The sequence below is a fragment of the Solanum tuberosum genome, unplaced genomic scaffold (genome assembly GCF_000226075.1).
Source record: "Solanum tuberosum cultivar DM 1-3 516 R44 unplaced genomic scaffold, SolTub_3.0 scf00046, whole genome shotgun sequence".
Lineage (NCBI taxonomy): Eukaryota > Viridiplantae > Streptophyta > Magnoliopsida > Solanales > Solanaceae > Solanum > Solanum tuberosum.
Window position 1 is genome coordinate 45,358 of NW_006238971.1, and position 23,438 is coordinate 68,795.

At 33.5% G+C, this 23,438-nt stretch overlaps 2 protein-coding genes across 2 annotated transcripts; one reads left to right on the forward strand and one right to left on the reverse strand.

Moving 5' to 3' along the window:
- Positions 1–8,697: 8,697 nt before the first annotated feature.
- LOC102592305 (phosphatidylinositol/phosphatidylcholine transfer protein SFH12-like) lies at positions 8,698–12,350 on the reverse strand. Its single transcript, XM_006343442.2, has 14 exons — positions 12,304–12,350; positions 11,876–11,980; positions 11,504–11,768; positions 11,329–11,428; positions 10,991–11,257; positions 10,837–10,914; positions 10,636–10,737; positions 10,502–10,551; positions 10,230–10,329; positions 10,056–10,148; positions 9,874–9,972; positions 9,622–9,745; positions 9,103–9,503; positions 8,698–9,015 (listed from the first exon to the last, which is right to left on the reverse strand). The coding sequence occupies exons 2-14, from the start codon at positions 11,922–11,924 to the stop codon at positions 8,929–8,931; spliced, it is 1,815 nt and encodes a 604-aa protein (XP_006343504.1). The 5' UTR covers positions 11,925–11,980; positions 12,304–12,350; the 3' UTR covers positions 8,698–8,928.
- Positions 12,351–22,496: 10,146 nt separating this feature from the next.
- Positions 22,497–23,140, forward strand: LOC102592650 (60S ribosomal protein L44-like; the record flags this gene model as incomplete). The annotated part of the gene is made up of 1 exon (XM_006343443.2): positions 22,497–23,140. A coding segment is annotated over one exon (387 nt), but the record flags the coding sequence as incomplete, so codon positions are not given.
- Positions 23,141–23,438: the final 298 nt, after the last annotated feature.

Consider the following 23,438-nt stretch of genomic DNA (forward strand, 5'->3'; position numbering starts at 1 on the left):
TATAGCGTGGTTGATGGAATTAGACCCTAGAAAGCTTAATGCCTTTTATTTTTCCTCTCACTTTCCATTGAGAGAATAGACGAGGGTTACTCCAAATTTAACCTATGCCACTTTAAGCTCAAGACTAATGGATGGGAGAGATTTCAGCACAAAAAATTTAAAACCTATGGATTTTTTATCTACGCCCGTCAACACCTGACCCCACGAAGCCAACATTTTGTATTCATAGTTCTTCTGCAGTTGCTTCACATCTAGGTAACCTAGGTTTCTTCATAAGTGAGTAGTCAGACCTGTATTTATTTCCATAATTTATTGTAGGGTGTCGGGAGATTGCATGTATAGGCCTTCAAGAATGGAGTCTGGAAGGTCGAATTTGTTGTTAGTTGTGGTTTAGTCTGAGGAGAGATTTGCTTAGTTAATATTAATTTTGTGATAAATGTTGGGTGTTATTTTGGGATAAGTGATTATGGGTAATCAGTTTATGATCAGGAATTGTTCCAAAAAGACTCTTTTCCAGTAGGTGATGGTTTTTGATCCCTTCACGTCATATGGTTATTGATTGTTTCCTCGTTTACCATGCTTGGTACGGGATATCCACATGGTTAGCTCGGGTACATGCCTAGTATATACTAATGGTTGGCTTGGGTACCACGCTTGGTACGTGAATATTCATACATGGTTGGCTTGGGTACCACTATATATACTACTGATTGACACATGTACCACACCTAGTGCCCTAACAGTTTGTGTGTGGGTTTCATGAGATAATCAAGTTTAATTCATCGTGATGTAATAGTTACATATTGGTTCTGTGAGTAGATCATGCATATTTATTGTGTTATAATTATCACATGTTGGTCCCTGCTGGTCCAATCTGGTTTATTTAAATGCTAGGATGGTTCTTATGTAGGCTAGGAGTGCATACTAAATAGTGTAAAAATGTTGTAGACCATGTGAATTGTAAATGTTAAGTTTGAGTGGGGACTTGGAGTCAAACCTATATTTCTGACAGTGATTAAAATTATAAAATTATATGTTATCTATTTGATAAATTGGTCAAGGGTCAGGGTGTTGGCATGAGAGTTTGAGGGAGAATAGTAGTTTGTTTAATGGCGTTTATAATGGCCTTGTATTCATGACATCTCTGTATGATAGAGGGGTTAGGTAATGATCTAATATGAGGGTGGGATGGCCTAGATGGTGGAGTTGGCATCGAAAGGAAGTGGGTGATTTGTGATAGGGCATATGGGTTCCAAGGTAATTCTATGTGGGGTAATAGTGGCGATTGAGAGGGTCATGATCCTAATTTTATCTCCAAGTTTCATATTTTTTTGATTATTTGCATGATATTATGTGGTGGATTCGGATCAACTAATGATGCCTACTAATACATGTTGTTTGTACTGATATTACTCTTGTTATGTCATTTGGCATAGTGTAGTTGCAGGATTCAGTAATGTTTCATAGGAGAAGAGGATCACGATCGTTGACAACTTCTACTCCTCTTTCCTTGTGGTGGGAGCTGTGTTGTATTTTTTTCATAATTTTGTACTCTCTTAGAAGCTCCTTTAACTATTTTGACTAGTTCCTTGAGGAGAGTTCAATGTAATTCTTACTAAGTGTACCCTATTTTAAAGTAAAGTTAATGGTTTTGTTATATGTAAATAGGGCGTTAGTTTTAGTTTGCTCACTTCCGCAGTTAATGTCCCTGTTTGGGGGTTAGGGTTCTCCTATCTAGGTGCCAGAGTAGGTGTCCACACGAATCGGTAGGTTGGGTCTTGACAACTTACGAGCTTCAATTTCATCCCACTCGAAGTGATTTAGACTTTTTATCTTGCTAAGACCTTAGTTTATGAATCTACTTGGTTATCACAAGCTTTAACGTAATTAATATTGATGGTATAGCAGTGACCAATATTATTTCACCAATATGTATTCTACCAATAATATTGGTGCTATCATAATTAATCAAAATTAGAAAAATTAATTTCTCAAAATAAAGTGTTTAATACAATAAAATCAATCCACTTTATCTCTAGTTGAAGCTAAAAACAATTTACTTCAACCTCCAAAGTAGAGTTAGCAAATAATTTAATTTGCTTTTCTCATTTCCAACAAATAGCACAAAGTTTTTCCATATAATTTGATTATACCTACTAAATATTTTTACTGCAAACGCAACATCAAGTCAAGTTGTTAGTTATATATCTCATATTTTTTAGGGAAAAAAGTTCGAAATATATCCAAATTTTGACCGAAATTGTTGTAACAATTTCAAACTTTGGGCAGAACCTATTACCCCCATGCATTATTTTATAGTGTATTTTAAAGATATATAGGTGTCCACCTGAACATCATAAATATTGCATCATTATAAATAGTAACTTGTCCAGCTTGACACTTATTTATCTTTAAAATACACTATTAAATAGTGGATGGGGGTAATAGGTCCGGGCCAAAGTTTGAGATTGTTACAGCAATTTCAGTCAAAGTTCGGATATATTTCAGACCATTTCCCCTATTTTTTATTAGGCTAACAAACACTTTTTTTATTTGCCACATCATTTTCAAACAATTGAACCAAAATGAGTTGCAAGATTCACACAACCAACAAAATTGTATTTCACAATTTTTTCAACATAACGTGACTTGGCAAGAAAAAAATCCATCACAAGTATTATGTTATTTTTCATTTCAAGAATGAAATTTATCTCACCCAAATATTTGATGTTAAAATGACTATTCAACATGTTTTTCATAATTTCTTTGGTAACGCTCATATTAGAGTCAAAGATCGTCAAAGCACATGTGAACAATAACATGTAATTTTTTAAAGATTAATCTATTTTAATTCATTACTCAAAGATGCAAAAATCACATTTTTCAGAGCGATTTTTTAAATTTCGTGAACTCCCACTATTTTAAAAGTTTAAATATCAATTTTGTTCCATAAAAAGAAATATCACATTATTCATGAAAAAAATTGCGTAAGAAGTTTATTTACCTTTTCTCTGCATGAATTAAGCAGGTAAGAAAATACTTTACCTATAAAACTTTTCTCTTTCATCTCTTGAAGAGAGCGTCGTTGAGCGGAATGATGTTGAAATCTCCTATCTTTATATCCATATTTTTCAAACTGTAACAAAAATTGAATCTCGTTAAAATTGTTGGTGTAATATATCACAAATTTCAAAAATTACAGTTGAAATAAAATTACAAAATGAATAAACAAATCATTCAGGCTAAGGCACATATATCTCGCTCTCTTTAAGGAGGTCAAGTTCACTGTGATATAATCTAAACCGATTCAGCAGTATAATTGTCGACTAGTCCCATCCAGGATACAACCCAACAATGTTGTACAACTCAAATAATTTTGGATTAGCTGAAGAGTCCAAAGCTTCACAAAAAAAAAACACTTTCCTTCAACATAAAATTACTCTCTTTTGTAAAGTGAATTAGTTGAAGACTTAGAATATTTTTCCTTGTCTCAACCCTCTCTTTCACTACATTAACCTCAATATAATATTTCTCATCAATCTTCCACTATATTTTCTTGTACATTTCTTATCCCCAAAATAAAGTAAGATTATGGATATTTATACGTGAAGAATTCTTCCTTGAAATAAATAAGAAAAATGTGAATAATAATATGGATCAATAAATGGCCTAAAAATTACATAAGTTACTAAAAACTACTAACACTAATGGGCACAGTTAATCACTAACTAGTAAGGATAAAGAATGCATATAATGCCATTAATCTACAAAACCAAATACTGCACAATTATTAGATGATTATAACATATATATGCCACTAAATGTTACACACAAATGACAGTAAGGAAAGGATGCAATGCCCAACGGAAAAAAGTGATACACAATGTGGCAATGCAAAGGATGCGTTTTTATTAATGCTAGTCCTGGACACGTGCTTTGCACGTGAGTCCCACAAAAATATTATATGTGGTACGAGTTATATTAAAATCACATTGTGATGAATTTCACAAATGATTTAACGAAAAAATATAAATGAAATAAATGAACAATCAACCTATATAAATAACTTCTTCATTGTAAAATGTAAATGACAAATAATTAGATATTCCGGTAACCTGCCAAATTTGGACAACAAAATTTAATGTGATAAATAATTTACTTTTTTATGTTATTAGGTTGAAACCTAGCAATATATTAGTTTGTTACTTTTCTAAGAAAGGGACAATACACACATAACATACCTTCTCAATTTGTACCAAAGTTTGAATTACCATATGTACTTGTAACAAGTATATATGTTGTCTCCATATTACATTCACATGACATAGCGTGTCTATTCTCCTTTGTAGCATGAACAAAAAATTATAATAGTTTGGTCATGGTTATTTTTCATACTTCTTATCATATTTTAATTTTATTTATCCTTTTTTTCTCTTACTTTATTATTATTTTCCCCTAAAATTACTATTTTGTATCATTTGCCTTAATTCTTGTCTTCCCCTTTCGTTTATGTTCCTTCATTTTATTTTTATTGTTTTCTCTCTTACTTTCACATTTTCATTCATAAAAAAAAAAGAAAAAGAATTATCTACAAACACAGAATAATTAAAAGTGAATTTCCTTTCACTTTTGATTGTAATGTATAAATATGTAAAATTTATTTTAAAGAATTTAAGAATATTCTATTTGAATTCATGAAATGATATAAAATAATTAGATAATTTAACCTTCGTATATTTCGAATCATGCATAAGTAAACATGCATACACTTTTCGAGATGGTGAATACATGTGAAAATGCTTTCTTGTCAAAAATTCAAAAAATAAATATGAAATGTTTGTTTAAGGAAATAGAAGTACATATTTTTTTTTATTAAACTTACTGATCAAAGAGAGCATGGAAAAATAATTCTTGAGTGGCTTGACTCCCTCCTTGCATTCACTGTTTCACAAGCTATGCTTATCAAATAATCCATGAACATCCTCATATATATAATTGATAACAATTACATTGAAGTTTGCAATAATAATTTGAAATAAGTGTCATCAAGATAACTCTTCAGTTTTGAAATGCTTGGACTTCGGCTAAAAACTTACTCAAGCTATTTCATCCATTTGAATGACTTTCTATCTTCCAATATCTTTATTACATAATATAATGCACATTTGAATACCTTAAAACTACTTCCATTTATATCTAGTTTTGTATTTAGTTATTAGAGTATATTTTTTATTTTGTATATAAAAAAATAATATTTAAATGAAGGACAAAATGGTAATCCAATTTTGAGAAGCTTCCCACTTATAATAATATATGATTAATATGTTACACTAACAACTCGTATCATACACTCCTTGTTATAAGGCTATACATTACACATATCACGAGTTATATGGTATTTTTTTTTGTGAAGAACTTATGTTCTACTAGATGGGCATGGCCCGTGTCAATACGGACCCAACGCATCATATTCTCAAGTAGGTGATGCTCTACATTGTCATTTGGTGATGAAGGATAAGCTTATATGCTAGTATCATTGACACAAGCAGAAGACATATATACAAAAATGATAAAGCTATGATAGATACGTTTTCAAATATGTATGTTGGCAGAATCAGATGTACAGACCAAAGTAATATGTGTTGCTTCTACTTACCATCAGATCTTATCACATAGATTGTATATTGTCTTTATAATTTTTTTGGCTCAATCAATTTTTATTTCTTAAAACGATTAGTGACTGACTTTTCTAATTTTTTTCCTTGCTCGTTCATTTATTTGCTATACCAAAAAGCACACTTCTACTATCTGCCATCTTAGAACAATTATGTGATGTGATTTGCATATTTTTCCTCTGCTAAAATATAATTAACGGCAAAATTTAAATATAAAGAAATAAGTCAACAAAATTATCTATTGCTTTGACAAATCTTGGTATAATAAATCTTAAAATAAATATGACTTTTACATACTTCACAATGTTAATAGATATATGTCACTAAAATTTTGATATATACGCCAAATACAAATAGTAAATGTTATAATTACTTCATAGTATGTGTAGAAGTGCATCTCACCGACTTTCCACGAAGTCGCCATTTTGAGAAGAAAAAAAAACTGAAAGTTCATTTTATTTTTTAAAAAAGATCATACAATTGCATCTCAATATTTACATCATCAAATATTTTCAACGTCTGCATTTGAATGACTTAGAGTCCGTTTGGATTGACTTAAAAAAGTACTTAGTTTTTAAGTCAATAATAAAAAGTCAATCTGAAATGACTTTTAAGTCAAAAAATAAAAAGTAGGGAGAGACTTAGGGGTGTACAAAACCGAACCGAAAACCGAACCAAATAGCAAACCAAGTCAAACCGAGAAAAAAAATCGACTAGTGGTTGGTTTGATTTGGTTTGGTATTGAAAAAAAAACCCGACTATATTTGGGTTGGTTTGGTTTTAACTAAAAAAAACCAACCCGACATTATATATATAATTTTAAAATTTTATTTTATACATAAAAATATTTACTTTGATATAATTTTTAAACATTTCTTATACTTTTTCATAGTTTTTATCTTTTAATATATTATTTCAAGTTTGAAACTTAGAATTCTGAATGGTTCAATAAAGATTATAGTCCACGGATGTTGGTAATTATAATAAAGCTTAAATCAAAATCAAATTAATACTAATGCAAAAAGAAAATCAATTCAACACTAAGAATGACAATAATATTGAATATTTGTTCTTTGGTTTTACATTAGTTTAGACAATTCAAATACATAATCTAATTTTAATTTCCTTTAATATTTAGTCATGTAACTAATACTTATTAAACTTATTTTAGCATGATTTAGTACTTTTAAATTATGATCATTTTCATTATGACTTGTTAATTTGCAATTTTTGTTTTACGCGATTTCATTATTATTATTTTTTTATTTGGATATTTTAGTGTCATTACTCATATCATATTTTGTGTTATTTTCTTAAGAAACACCTTAGACAGTTGTATTTTGGTAGGACTAAAGAAATATTTGGAGTACAAGTAAATTATATGTTTGTATTAATACTTTACTGGAAAAAACCCGAAAATCTGAAAAACCCGAGTTTTATTGGTTTGGTTTGGTTTATAGATTTAAAAATCCGACACAAATGGCTTGATTTGATATTTGAAAAACCTGAACCAACCCGGTCATGTACACCCCTAGCTAAGACCTACTTTTGGTTTTTGACTTATTTTAAGTCATTTTTGTCCTTGCCAAACACTTCCTAACTTATTTTAAGTCGTTTTTGACTTATTTAAGTTATTTTTTTTATATTTGCCAAAAAACTTCCAAAAGTTAAAAACTGACTTAAATGTAGGTTTGACCAACTTTTAAGTCAAATCAAACACCCTCTTAAACACTAACGCCTACTCAATAAATAACATATAAATTATATAATTAATTATGTATTCCTGGTAAGGCTTGTTTACATAATTTTTAAAACTTATGTAGGTGCATAAATCATGTGCAAGATTAGTTATCCAGAAGTAAGATCATCTTAACATTTAAAATAGAAAACTGCTTAATTGTTTTGGACATTTCATCAAACACTTCAGTAGTGTAAGAAGTTCTTCCTTCAGATTTCATAACAACACCAAAAGCACATAGATTCCATCAATAAAACACGAAGAGTAAAATCAAATATGAACAATTCTTATCCCTAAATACTAAACTAAAACGAAAAAAATAGAAAGCTAAAGATAACTTCAGAGGTTATTCCGTGATGATTGAACTGTGTAAAATGATAAACCAAGGTTAACTCATAAATTTATTTCGTGATGATTGAACTGTGTAAATGATAAACCAAGGTTAATTCAGAAATTTTCTTTCCTCAATATTCAACTATGTCAAACGAATATATTCTAAAATTTCAAGGAACAGAGGATTTGAGAATGAAAAAGAAAGAAGAACACTTTAAAGTACACATGTTCAAAGGAGAAGGACCAAAAAATCAATACAGACCATCAATATAGGAAAAAGAAGGGGTGAAATTGAGAATTTTCAATTTAGTACAACTAACAAAGCTTCTTGTACAACTCTAGAGTGCAGTGTTAGTACACACTCTCATTTCTAAATAAGAGCAATAATATGTTTGACTCTACAACAAAAATAATTTTTAGCGGCAATAAATATACACATTAACAATGAGTACTAAAGTTTTTCCGACATTAGTTAATTGTCATTAGATCCAATGTCACTATAGGCTTTATGAACATTTACAAAAAGTGTTAATTGCCGTTAAAATAACAAATTTACTAGCACTTAAGGTATTACTATTAAGTAATTGTGACTATATAAAGATGATATTTGGTGTAGTGTCATTAGACATGGATGCATATGTACTCTATTTGACATACCATTTTAGGGATAAACAAATATTTGGATGTTGTTGGCACCAATTGCACTTGGGATTTTTGAAAATTCAGTACCACATATTTGTATCTGTTGAAAATGTATCGTGTAATAATTTGTTTTTGAGACGATGGAAGTGTGATAATTTGCGACCTAGCTCTTGTATTATTTTTCCTGTTTAGTTTTCATTATGTCCAGGCTCCAGTATTATATTTTGACAGAGGAGAAGGAAGCAAGATGGGAAAGTAAGTTAAAGAAGAAAGGTAAGGCAAGAATATGAATTAGAACTAATGCAAACTGCTCTTATCCATCATATATACACAGAAAACTAATTAGAAGCAAAAATGCAAGCCGCAAATTAACAAGTAATTGTTGCTGAATGAAAATCTAAAAAGAAGCAATAGCCGGCTCAGATATCAGATCATTTACAGTAGCTCATATTAACTTGCATTGCAATTTGCAGATGCGGAATTTAAATAAGCTTTGAGTCATAGGCCATTCAAACAACATTATTTCTTGTGTGTGTTGGCTTAAAAACCAAAGAAATTCTTTTTTTTCTTCTTCTTCTCAATGTAGGCTAAGAGCTCCTCTTGACGGGAAAGGGCTGTCTCAAGTGCCTGCCAATAATAATAATAATATATTAGTCGTCTTACCGGCCCCTCATGCATATTAATAAATGACACTCCATCAAGACAAGTAAATACCATTTTGGTTGCACAAAGCTCTTGCTCCAATTTATCAACATGACTCATGACATTGTTAAGCATTTCCTCTTTTTCCGGTGGTAAGGAACTAGGCTTGTTGCTAAGACTAATAACCTTCTCCTCTAGCTCTCCCATTCGTTTCATCATGCTGAAGTACTCATTATTTGAGATGGCAGGTCCACTCAACCGATATTCTTGACCATGTACTGGTTTAACATGCATATCAACTCCTTTTAAAGAACCTGACAAGAGAGTCGAATCTGTAAGCTTTCTTGGCATGTTGCGTGTCATTCGCACCATTGTCACCACACCCATCACAAATGTCATCACTCCTGTGAAAAGGTGGTTGCTAAATCCATCGGGGGACTTAGAAATATCATGCATGGGTAAGAAATCTGAAGCTGAAAACAGGGAATATATGTAATAGTTAATATATACTACAAAACACCGAAAGCAAAACCAGATTTTTGACTGATCAACCATTAAAACATGTGGTATACAATTAATGAGAGAGTGTACCTTTAGCAATGGCGTAGTTGTCCGCTTTTGTAGCTTTAGGAATAGTTGGATCAATTACTTTGTCAACAACAGGGATGTATTTATCACGATCATATGCACTAGGATGCTTCTTATTTATACCATCCTATAAAAACATTTCAATTTGTTAGTATGGAATAAGCAAATGCATTAGTATGCTTTTATTCTAGTGAAGCTCAAGCTCATTTCATGTGGATTCTATTCTAATATGTGGTGGATGAAGAAGAACCTTACTTCCTCGTGGACAGTGGAGAGCTGTGTAGGTGATACGTGATCCCGCTGGATCTTGGAAGATGCAGTTCTCATATTAATAGAATTGCTCTTCTTTGCGTCCTACAACATGTATTGAAATCACTTCACTAAAATGTTATTATAAAGAATCAGAAAACAACAAATATGGAAGATCGATGAGGCACCTTTGGCTTGGCATTCCCATCCTCTGAAATTGTTTTCTCATCAACTGGAATGGAAGTTTTCTTTGTGCATTTATGCATACCACTGTGAACCATCTGGCATAAATTAATCATGTATCAATGCAAATGGCAATTGCATCGTTCAAACGTACTTAACACTAGAGGGATGAAATTAACCTTCATTATTTCTGGATCATTCCATGGCCCTTTATCAGAAAGCATACATCCTCCTTTGTCCTCACAAGTGCAAGTACCGCCTAAGAACTCTGGAAGTTCGCTGATGCAAGGCAGTGACAAACAACTCTCTTTAGCCTCTATTTATGAACTTTAGTTAGTCATGCAAAATTCATACTAAATAGATAATTTCTTATATTTTTTTTACTAGAATCAGAGTTGCACATTAGTTGGAGGTATGCTTGAAGAGAATATTTAAGTTCACCTGTATTTACCTGGCATCAATTATTTCAAGCAACTTACTCTGGTATTTGTTACCAAGAACCTAAGAAGAAAGAAGCATGAATTTATTAGTCCTATGAAAATCATAGAGGCAGTCCATTCTGATTGAAGATGAATTTAGGCTTACGTTTATCTTTGCGGTGGTCTTGGGGTCAAGGAATGACTTAACAGAGTTCCATAATAGCCTGAATCCAGAACCAGCATTGATGATATACATACGACACAAGCTCTAAACAGTGGATAAAAATATTCATGTAAGCAACACAAACTTGAAAATTTTCATCAAAAAGTATGTCTAATGGCTTCAGCCGAGCGAGAGAACAAGTACCTCTGGATAATTGTTGCCATCAACACCTTGGAGGCATTGAAGAAGTTCTCTTGCTGATTTGTTGAAATTTTTAAGTCCCTGAGGCATTCATTATTGATGTAAATTAAGTTAGTAATTGCTATAAACTTCCTATGGAAGAAATATCCAAACATACCACTCCTTGCACATCCAAAATTGTTGTGCTTGTATCAATATGTTTTTTTGCTGCAATGGAGCAGGCTGGCAATTTGTCGTTGAACGTCCTCTCAAACTCCTGCACATGGTACTTAAGATATCGGTCCATTGTTGTGACTTGTAGGAGCTTGGTAGAATCTACTTGACCAATTCTTTCGATATAAACTGGTCTTCCTTCTTTGTCAACTCCATGATGCCCTTGAGGATAGTATTTGACGACTTCCTCCTTTTCCTTGAACTCAAAGTCCTAAGAAAGAGGTAATAAAACTTGATTTATCTAATTCAAATTTCGTTACTGAATATTTCAAAATAAAGTACCTGCATGATAGTGTCTGCACCAAATTCCTTCCTCCAATTAATCATATCAGACCACATCTGCTTTGATTTCTCTAATTCAAATTTCCTGGCCTTCAAAAACCTGTAAATATCAAGTACAAATACAATTGTCATCAGGCATCAGACATTGCATCACATATGAATTTAATGAATTTACCTTAGCATCATATGATAATCGTCATGTTGTGCAGGAAGTAATTCATCCAATATAAGTGCTTGACGAAAGGCATCAACTGACTTTGATTCCTCCGCATCATGCTCATCCTCAAACACAACAGACATGACCCTGCTACTATTTCTACGGCCAGTTTTTTTTAAAGATTGTCTAAATTTGTTGGAGGCATTAAGTGCCTTTTTCTTGAATGACCCAAGCCTTGGCTTCTTATCCTCCTCAGTGTTTTCAATATCAATCTTTTCCATACCTGTACACAACATTATGAAATATATTTTACACATCGCCTAACAAGATTCTAAATCCAAGATAATTTCATCGATTTCAACCTCCAGTTCAAGATTAAGGGTAGCTTACTTGGCCTGAGTGGTCGTTCAAGAGGTCCTGTTGACATTTTGCCACTCATGATTGCAGGTCAAAAAAATAATTGTGTCAATTTACTCTCTTGCTGAATGCGTACACCTATCAAATCAAAGTGAGAAATAAATTTCAAATCATTAGCGCAATTTTATTACACAATATCAATTGAAATTCATTTCGTAATACAAAACGAAAAGGCAAATCAGGTTCCGTTTGTAGTGAAAGAAGAATTAAAGGGAAACAAACAGCACAATGTGATGAAACTTTACATTAGAAAAACCATTGTTCAAATTAAATGAAAAACAAACTAGTTATCTCATTAATTATTATTATTATTATGAAAATTTAACAATTTATATGTTGAGGTGAGTACATATATAAAAAGAAAAGAAAATTTACGTGGGGTGAAGGGTATTCATGATTACCAGTGACAAAAAAGAAATGGCAGGGACAATAAGAAAATATGGAGGAGTTTTCTCTTAAATTACCTAACAACTCTGCACGAAACAAACGGGGATCCTTATAAATAAGTGAATGGATAAGCTATAAAGTTTCTCTAATTTTTTATTTTCGAACCATACACACATTATCATATTATAATAAACAAATCATTGGCCCTCTTTTCTTCCAACCAACTACGTAACCGTACGTCTCTCATGCATCTTCTTAATTAATTTCCATACGTACTACCATTTCACCTTCCTGCTAAATTTTAACCTTCTTTCCATAAACTTGTGCCTACTAATATAAGTCTAATATTAATTACGTACATGTATAAGATAACACTCCTTGGATGAATATTCACCAAATGCGTTACATTCATAACAATAATATTAATTATACTTTTTCAACATTTTTCTGAGAATGGATTCTCAACTACACATTTATATTTTAGGAGGCTCCTATACTCCTATTACCCCCCTTGAACTATTTTATAGTAGAATTATTTGCTCCCTAATGCTGAGTTAGCAAAGAAAGTGTAATTCACTTTCTCAAAGTGAGTGAGATGCAAACTTTCTTATTTTTCTTTTTCATATTAATTTTCTGATTTTTTTTAAAAATTTATGTATGCTACTTTTTACTTTTATTTATATTTTCCATTTTATTTTCTTTCTCTTCTTTCTATATCTCTTCAACACTCCGTCTGATTTAAGTTGTCTGAAAAAAAGTATGAAATCACCTCATGATTACTACTACGCTATCTCCTTTCTTCTTCTTTTTTCAAAAGAAATCGACTTCACTTGAAAAAATTAGGAGAATACGAGATCAAATTAAAAATCAACACTTTTGCACAGCTAAGTGTTCATAAGTTGAAGCACAAAAAACCAAAATTGAACAATATAGAGGAAACTCAGTTGAGTAAATAAAATAACAAAGCATCAAAGTCAAAATTAGTTTCTTTTACAGCTAAATTTTTACTACTTCAAGTATAACAACGCACAAAATTGAAGAAACCCAGATTCAAATCAGATCCGAAAGTTGATTAGTGATTATTATACAAGTATATCAACATCAAATTCGTTAACATGAACAATGTCAAGAGCGTCTGAGTTTTGAAGAATGTCAAAGTGCATAGAACAGGTCGTACATATGTAATACAAAGTGTTTTATCTAACACGTATAGAAGAAGGAGTTCACGGTTAAGGAAGTTTTCTTAATCAATTAAGGAAAACTACATAAAGTAGGAAAACTACTACGCGTAAGTTTTTATGTGAATGAAGTCGAGTGCAAACAGGAGTCCAAGTCAAGTTCGAATTGAACAAGACTTTAAGGAGGCGGCAAAGACAAGTTCGAGTTGAACAAGACTTTGTGGAAGCGTGATCTATATATAGGGCAATAGTTTCTTTGAAGAAACTTGCGCACTTACATTGAGAGTAATATCAAAACACGATCAAAAGTTTTGATTTTTATTTTGGGGAATGCTGCGAGTTGAGAGAAATATTGTACGATTGTAGTCAAGAGTTTTTGAATACAATCAAGTGTTTGTGAGTAGGTTTTCATTTGACAAGTTTAAATAACTTGAAGAACGAATAGAAGACTTAAACCTGGAGTTTTTTGTCTTAGGTAGTTAGGAATTAGAGTTTATAATTCCTTAGGTTACATAGCTTTGTAATCGTTGTGTTATTTGGAGGTTTATAAATAAATACAAAGTGTTATACGAAATTGTTTATTGTTAAGCTTCAAATAAAGAGAAACAAGTAGTGAGTACGTGTTCCTTTACAGAATTCAGGAGGGTAGAATTTCAACAAGTGGTATCAGAGCAGGTTATCTTAATCAAGAGTCTAATAACTCAAGATAAAGATCATTATGAGATCTACACCTCCTCTCGGACACGGTCAAGGGTAACATATCAACGGACCACCATTATTCAATGGTCAATACTACTCATGGTGGAAAACAAGGATGGAAGACTTCATTCAAGCCGAAGACTATGAACTATGGGTTAGAATCACTGATGGGCCATTAATCCCTACTGTTAAGGATAGTGAAGGAAAAGATGTTCCAAAACCTAAGGATAAATACGGAGAAGCTGACTACAAGATGCTGGGAAAAAATACAAAGGCTAAATGCATTCTTGTATGTGGACTAGGACCAAATGAGTTTAATCGCATCTCAAGTTGTACCTCCGCTAAAAAAATATGGGATACTCTACAGAATGCTCATGAAGGTACAATTCAAGGTCGAAAATTCAGAATTGTTAGGCTATGCACTGAATACGAAGCCTTCAAGATGAAATCCGGAGAATCACTTCAAGACATGATTACCAGATTTACTACTGTAGTATATGATTTAATCTCCCTGGGAAAAGTATACACCACGGAGGAACAGGTAGACAAAGTGCTTAGGACCTTGCCTAGATCATGGGAAATAAAAGTCACTGCAATCAGAGAAGCCAAGGATTTAACCAATATGACTTTGGATAAACTGGTAGGTAATCTCAAACATATGAGATGAACATCAATAAAAGAAGTGAAGGTAGCAAAGAAAAAAATCTTGGATTCAAAGCAATTGAAAGTGATGAATCAGATATAGATGATGAAGACCTAGCACTGATCAGTAGAAACTTCAAAAAACTCTTCAAAAGGGGAACAAATTCTGGAAAAAAAGGGCACCACCCACCAAAGAGAAGAGTACAGAGAAACCACAAAGTGGAGGATGCTTCAAGTGTGGAAAAACCGATCATCAAATTAAGGATTGTCCTATGTGGGAAGTAGAATGGAAAAAGGAAAGGGCTGAAAAGGAGAAGAAGGAATTTTTAAACAAAAGAAAAAACAAAGAGAATGAGCAAGCTATGTATGCAGCCTGGGGAACAGGTTCAGAGATGTATGAAGAAGATTCTGATGGCATTGCTCTGATGGCCATAGAAGAATCAGAACCTGAACCTGACTCTGACTCTAAAGAAAAAGAGGTAAACCTTCTTGATCTCAAAGATAAGCTAGTAAAATTCTCTAAGAAAAAAATATATTTTCTAATGCTCACATCTATTGAGACAATCCAGGAACTAGTTAAAACCAAGAATCAAATATTTGCTTCCCTAACTAGTTTAAAATTTGAGTATATAGATCTTGAAAAACTCAATGCTGAACTAAAAGAGAAAAATAAGCTTTTATCACAAAAAGTTCAGCAATTAGAGTCTTGTAACATGTCCAATAAAACTTAAAGAAACAGGTAAGGAAAAAATATGTGATAGGTCAAAAGATGAACTTGAAATTAAAAAGCTCAAAAACGAATTGTGTTCTAAAAAGAAAAAGTCAACAAAAATGATACTTGAACTAACTCGGACTAAAAATGAGCTTGAACAAGCAAATAAATGGACTAAGTGATCTATGATTGTATCACATCTTGCCAATAATCACCAAAATCAAAAAACTGGAATAGGCTTTAAACAACCTAGAATTGATAATCCCTTGCTATGAATCATCTGTGGTAACTCAGGACACTCTAAGATAAATTGCCCAAACTACAGAGCCACCATAAAAACAAAAGGCACTTATAAGACACCTCAAAGGAACAGGTATACTCAGAAGAGATCTAATCTACATAAATGGATACATAGATATCTTATTCATCCTTTTGATTCTAGTAAATGATCCAAGTTAATCTGGGTGCCTGAAACTAACCTGTGAAATTTTTTAGGAAAAAGTGAGAGAAAGCAAGCAACATTGGTACATGGACAGTGCTTGCTCGAGACACATGACTGGAGATACATCACAATTTCTCTCACTCAAAGAAGGAAGAGGTGGAATGGTAGCTTTTGCTGGAGGAAAAAAGGGTCAGATTAAAGGCATTAGAAAGATAGGCAGATTAGATGAACACTCAATTGACAAAGTATATCATGTAGAAGATTTGAAACACAACTTGCTAAGTATATCTCAACTATGTGATAAAGGAAACGAGGTAATCTTCTCTGATGTTAAAGTTATTAATCTCAAAACAAAGAAGGTGGTTCTAACAGGAAATAGAGATAAACACGTATATATAGTAGATACATCCAAGATATCTGATGAAAACTTAGTCTGCTTGAGTGTGATTAACAAGGATCCTTTGGTATGGCACAAACGTCTAGGTCATGCTAGCCATGTACAACTAAATAAACTCATCTCTAATGAACTAGTTATAGGAGTGCCTAAAATAAAATTCAAAGAGGCAAGGGTTTGTGAAGCATGCACTCTGGGAAAGCAAGTGAAATCATATTTTAAACCAAAACAGGTTATAAGTTCAACTAAATCCCTTGAACTAATACACATGGATTTATGTGGTCCCATGAGAGTCAAAAGCAGGGGAGGGAAAAGATATATGTTTGTTCTGGTTGATGATTATTCCAGGTATACTTGGACACTATTTCTAACCTCTAAAGATGATGCAGTTGAAGCCTTTTGCTCCCTGGTAAGAAAACTCCAAAATAAATTTGATAAACAATTGACATCAAATAGGTCTTATCATGGTACTGAATTTGAAAATTCAAAATTTGCTCAGTACTGTGACTTTCATGGAGTCGATCATAATTTTTCTTCTCCTAGAAACCCACAACAGAATGGTGTAGTTGAAAGAAAAAATAGAACCCTCCAGGAAATGGCTAGAACAATAATGATTGCTAATAAAGTCACAAACCAATTCTGGACTGAAGCCATAAATACTGCATTCTACACCATAAATAGATGTATGTCACAACCCTTGCTAGATAAAACTCCTTATGATCTATTAAAAGGCAGAAAACCCAATATCTCGCATCTAAGAATATTTAGGTGTAAATGTTTCATTCATAATAATGGAAAAAGCCTGTTAGGAAAATTTGATGCACGAAGCGATGAGGGAATTTTTCTAGGATATTCCACACATAGCAAAGCCTATAAGGTACTAAATAAATGAACATTATGTATGGAAGAGAGTATACATGTTGTATTTGATGAGTACAATACTATGTCTAACCAGAACTTGCAGGAAGATGAGGAAATCTCAGAGGCATCCACTGATAATGCAACGGAACAGGAAAAAGAAACAGGTCGCCTCTATGAAAATGATGAAATCAGCATCCATACTCTTAACAATCAAGAAGAGAACTTAGAAAGAGTGCCTGAAGAAGAACAAACAGAGACAACTGATGGTCAAGATACAGAAACTCCCAATCTTGTCCTAAAAGACTACAAATATCAAGGATCACATCCTTTGGACAATATACTCACTGATCTCATTTCTGGAATAACCACTAGATCAGGTATGAAAAATCATTGTGCCTTCAATGCATTTTTGTCTATGATAGAACCAAAGAAGATTAGTGATGCCCTTCAAGATGTAGAATGGATAATAGCCATGGAAGAGGAACTGAACCAATTCGAAAGGAGGACAGGTTAGTAGTTCAAGGGTACAATCAATAAGAAGGGATACAATAAGAAGGGATAGATTATGATGAGACATTCGCACCAGTAGCAAGATTGAAAGCAATCAGGTTATTACTCATAGCATTTGCAGCACACCTGAATTTCACCTTGTATGAAATGGACGTAAAAAGTACATTCCTCAATGGATTACTAAAAGAAGAAGTGTTCATTAAACAACCCTCTGGCTTTGAGAAGATTGACTATCCTGACCATGTCTATAAGCTTGAAAAGGCTCTTTATGGGTTGAAACAAGCTCCAAGGGCATGGTATGATAGATTGTTAAAATTCCTCCTAAGCCATGGATATTCAAGAGGTAAAATTGACAATACACTTTTTCTCAGAAACAAAGGAAAGGATCTACTGATTGTACAAGTGTACATTTATGACATCATATTTGGAGCAACAAACAAGGCACTCACAAACGAATTTGCCAACCTCATGAGCAATGAGTTTGAGATGAGCATGATTAGAGAGTTAAACTACTTTTTAGAGCTTCAGCTAAAGCAAACACCTACAGGTACATTAATTCACCAACAGAAATATGTCAAGGAACTGCTTAAAAGATTCAAAATGGAAGATGTGAAACAAATAGACATCCCATTAGCCACAACCACTAAGTTAGATCTCCAAGGAACATGTTTTGTTGTGGAGCAAAAATTGTATAGAGGTATGATTGGTTCACTTTTGTATCTTACTGCTAGCAAGCCTGATATTGTGTTCAGTGTGGGCTTGTGTGCTCGATTTCAAACCAACCCCGAGGAATCTCATCTCCAAGCTGTTAAAAGAAGTCTCAGATACTTGAGAGGAACCACTGATTTAGGACTATGGTATCCAAAAGGGAGTAATTTCGAATTAATAGGCTATGTTGATGCAGATTATGCTGGTTATCCAGCAGACAGAAAAAGTACCATAGGTATGGCTCACTTTCTAGGTTCATGTTTAATTTCATGGGGATCAAAGAAACAGAACACAGTCGCACTATCCACCGCGGAAGCTGAATATGTAGCAGCAGTCTCATGTTGTGCTCAACTACTATGGATCAAACAACAACTCAGTGATTTTGGTCTTAGTGTTAAGTGTGTACCAATTTTTTGTGATAACACAAGCGCAATTAACATTGCAAAAAATCTTGTCCAACATAAGAGAACTAAACACATAGATATTCGTCATCAATTTTTAAGGGACAATGTAGAAAAAGGGGAAATTTCGATGAATTTATGTGCCACTGAACAATAAATTGCAGACATTTTCACAAAGGCATTAGCAAGGGAACACTTTGAATGGAACATGTTGGAATTAGGAATGATGAAGATCACCTGAGTATCTCTACTTACGAGAGTAAACTATGACACTTGATTATGTACTATTATGCTAAAAGTTTTTAATACTCATAACGAACTGTAACTAACGAATTCATCATTCTCAGGTAATTAGGAACTCAAGGATTTGGATTTCAAAAATCATCATCCTACACGAAAAGATATGTCTACTATACTTATTTAAGTGAGACCAAAATATTAAGACTTGTGCACTGGTACCCGTTCCTGCATTAAATACCTGTCAAAAAGATTTTTTTTAAATCGCCAAAATCAAATCAATCTGACTTCTCCATCAAATCAACATGTTCCTCTTCTCTAAAAATCCTTCCACTTCCCTGTAATCATTCTCAAAAATCAAAAACCCTTTTCTTTCTCACTCTCCACAGAAACCCATTCTCCTTCATTAGTCTCGCTCCTAAAATCATCAAACCCTATTTTCAAAATCATGGCGTCTCCCTCAAATTTCAACCTTGCCATCATCCCCTTTGAAAATCCAGAAAACTTTCTTGAATTACCTGCTGTTATGATCACTGACCCTTGCGGAATAACCCATCTTGCATATCCTCTTATAGAAGAAGCATTGATTCAGGAGGAAAGGAGAAACTAGAGTATTTGTGATTTAGGAGAAGAAACTAATGGACATAGTGAGGGGGAACCCATATCATCGAAGGAACAAGTTCATCTCTCCTATGAAGATGACGATGAAATTCCAATAGTTCAACTGATTCCTAAGAGACTTCGTTCACGACTTAGTACACAGTCCGTCCAACCACTTGCTATGATTCTTCCTGAGGCTCAAGAAAGTCCTATTTCGAATACATCAGAGCTGGTTCAGGTATGAGTGACTCGTTCTGGACAACGGACTCGGGATGCAGTGATTCGTGTTATGGCTACTCCGAAAACTCGCCCGGTGAAGGGTAAGGTTGTTCTTCCCTTTTTTTTAATAGAGATTGATGCTAACATAGTTGAATCCAAGAAGAGTAGAAAAATAAAAAGAAATGCATCTAAAACAAAGGACTCTGGTCACATAGAGAATGGTGATAGTGATCTTGAAATTGAAAGAAAGAAACATCAGGATCGGATATAGTCGTTTAAGAAAAAAAGTGTGATTCGTGGTAGGTTGATTACTGGTTTGGGGGGGCGGGGGAATGAAATGGGTGAACTGCTTATTCTGTTGAATGCACAAGGTTGGACTGCATTGTTTCTTCGGGGTAATCGACGTCGTAAGATGGCTAGGAAAGCACCTAGGTAATTCTATATAAATGATGTTGGGTTTGGCTCTTCTTTTTCGAGTAGTGTTGGTGGTGTATTGTTCACATTAACATGTGAAGTTTTGGAAAAAATACTAGGTGTACCTAACTTGGGATAGTGTCATTATGTCAAACGTAGTTGGCCTCCCTTAGAGGGTCTATCATCAGCCTTTGAGATTTCTCGTCGGTTTGCGAATGATCCTACTTTAGCGAACTACACTAGGGTGGACAAATGATCCATGCTTCCTCTACATAAGCTACTCTTTGATGTGGTACACAAAATTATTCTCCTTAGGAAGCAGAAATGTACGAAGGCAAACTATTTGGATCTCACACTCATGGAGTTACTGATTTCACAGGTTCAAATTAATCTACCTAAATTGATCGTTAGTCACATTAATAGGATCTGTGTGGATGATAGCACAGAGCATGGGCTTGGGTATGGATTTTGGCTAGGCGATATCTTTAAGTATTTTCAGGTCCCTATCGAGGAATGGCAAGAACAGACTATCAAGGATGTGTTGGGGGTAGTAGATAATGTTGCTATACCTACGACCTCAAGACGAGCAAATGTACCTATGCAACGTTTGAGAGCCTCGTTGACTGCTAAGAATGAGGAAATTACTGTATTACAGGTTTCTCACTATGCTGCAATAGATCGGTTGCACATTGATTATTGATTGGAGCATGCTAGATTGGTAGAAGAAAATTCAAGGCTCAAAGAAGAGTTTGCTCAGACTCAGGCTGCACTAAATGTTGAGAGATCATCCAATTCTGATCGTCTGAAGCACATCTTTGAACTACTAACCAAAGGCTCCCCTTCCTCGTCCTCTTCTTTGCAACCTTCTGTCTAAATACTAATTTGCTTGTGCTATGTTTTGTTATTTGGGATCTCACTTTTTCAAGTCTTTAGTAGGCATTTCTGTTTGGTGTGGATAATGGTTTTTGTCTCTGATCTGTGATGTATCTAATGACTCAGTTTGGTGTTTTTTTTGTTATAGCTTGTTGTGATATTATTGCTTGTGGCATGGATATGTCTTTATTTCCAGATTTTTTGCCTAATTTCAAAAGGGGGAAGAGAAGCGTGCATATGGCATATGTGTAACCTGTTCAATGCAAGCAGATTTCAATCCAAGCTTGAAAAATTTGCCATACTCAAAAAAGAGGAATTTGTTAGGAGCTTCTGAGTTTTAAGAATGTCAAAGTGCATAGAACAGGTCGTGCATACGTGATACAGGGTGTTTTTTTTTTATCTAAAACGTATAGAAGAAGGAGTTCACGATTAAGGAAGTTTTCTTAATCAATTAAGGAAAACTACATAAAGTAGGAAAACTACTACGCGAAAGTTTTTCTGTGAAAGAAGTCGAGTGCAAACAGGAATCCAAGTCAAGCTCGAATTGAACAAGACTTTAAGGCGGCGACAAAGATAAGTTCGAGTTGAACAAGACTTTGTGGAAGCGTGATCTATATATAGGGCAATAGTTTCTTTGAAGAAACTTGCGCACTTACATTGAGAGTAATATCAAAACACGAACAAGAGTTTTGTGAGAGTTTTGATTTTTATTTTAGGGAGTGCTGCGAGTTGAGAGAAATACTGTATGATTGTAGTCAAGAGTTTTTTAATACAATCAAGTGTTTGTGAGTAGGTTTTCGTTTGACAAGTTTGAATAACTTGAAGAATGAATAGAAGACTTAAACCTGGGATTTTTGTCTTGGCTAGTTAGGAATTAGAGTTTATAATTCCTTATGTTACATAGCTTTGTAATCGTTGTGTTATTTGGAGGTTTATAAATAATACAAAGTGTTATAGGAAATTGTTTATTGTTAAGCTTCAAATAAAGAAAAACAAGTAGTGAGTACGTGTTCCTTTACAGAATTCAAGAGGTTAGAATTCCAACAAACAACCCTGAAGATTTTCTCCTTTTAAATTGTTGTGAACCAAATCAATATGTTTACGACTTTGAAAATTCGTACACTTTCAGGGATTTCACCAATCAAATTTATATCTCATTCAAATATACTTCATTTTTTAGCTTCCTAAACTCCGACAATATTCTCATCGGAGAACACCCATTAAATACCAAACCTAGATATTCAAGATTGGCTTGTTTAATAAAATTGATAACTTCTCTGAAAATAATTCAAACAAAGATTAAGAAACTAAATTTTTTTGGATTGGCACCAGCTGAACGGCGATTGTGCTCTCTGGTATTTCTGTCTAACCTCTCGGCTTGCGAAAATAGTGAACGTTCCTAAGACAAAGAAGACCTACTGCAAGTCCAAGGAGTGCAAAAATCACACCTTGCATAAGGTCATACAATACAAGAAGGGGAAAGATAGCTTGGCTTCTCAGGAAAAGCGTCGTTATGACAGGAAACAGTCAGGTTATGGTGGTCAGACCAAGCCTGTCTTCCACAAAAAGGCTAAAACCACAAAGAAGATTGTGTTGAGGTTGCAGTTCCAAGGCTGCAAACATGTTTCACAGCACCCAATCAAGAGGTTCAAGCATTTTGAAATTGGTGGGGACAAGAAAGGAAAGGGAACCTCACTTTTCTAGATTGCCTCTGAAGTCACCCAGAACTTCCTTTTTGGCCTTCTCCTATGTTGCACTGTTGAATTTTAGTAATTTTGGATGTTGGTTCTTTTGTGTTACATTGTCTTCCAATAGATGATTTTTTGTTATGAATAGTTATATGGAGATCCTATCTATATTCTAGTTTTTTGGTAGTATGTTTAATGTTTTAGTAATTGAATTTTAAGTCATAGGGATGCAGTTCAAATGTTTTAGTTTATATAATAGCAATGTCCCTTTAAGGATTGCACACTTTGAATGCATGGTAGTTTGGTTGGAAAAAAAAAACTAAATTTTTTGAGGTTTTAGAAATGGAACTCCACTTTAATGGCAGAAAATTTGTAGTCAAAGAAAAGGAAAAAGAAAAGAAGAATGGGCTAAAATAGAAAAGAATAAAAGGGAAATAGAATAAAAAAGTAGAATAATAATATTTTAATTAAAAAAGTACAATATATTTACGTGGCATCGCGCGTGCAGCCCACCACTTACCACAAATCTGGGTGTGACCTTTTAAGGGGCACTATATTCCACTTTTAAAAT

Coding starts and splice junctions, on each gene's coding strand:
- LOC102592305 (XM_006343442.2), bottom strand. CDS start 11,924: ATGAGTGGCAAAATGTCAACAGGACCTCTTGAACGACCACTCAGGCCA. Junction 11,258..11,328: donor GTGCAGACACTATCATGCAG/GTACTTTATTTT, acceptor CCTCTTTCTTAG/GACTTTGAGTTCAAGGAAAA. Junction 10,330..10,501: donor CTTGAAATAATTGATGCCAG/GTAAATACAGGT, acceptor GCCTTGCATCAG/CGAACTTCCAGAGTTCTTAG.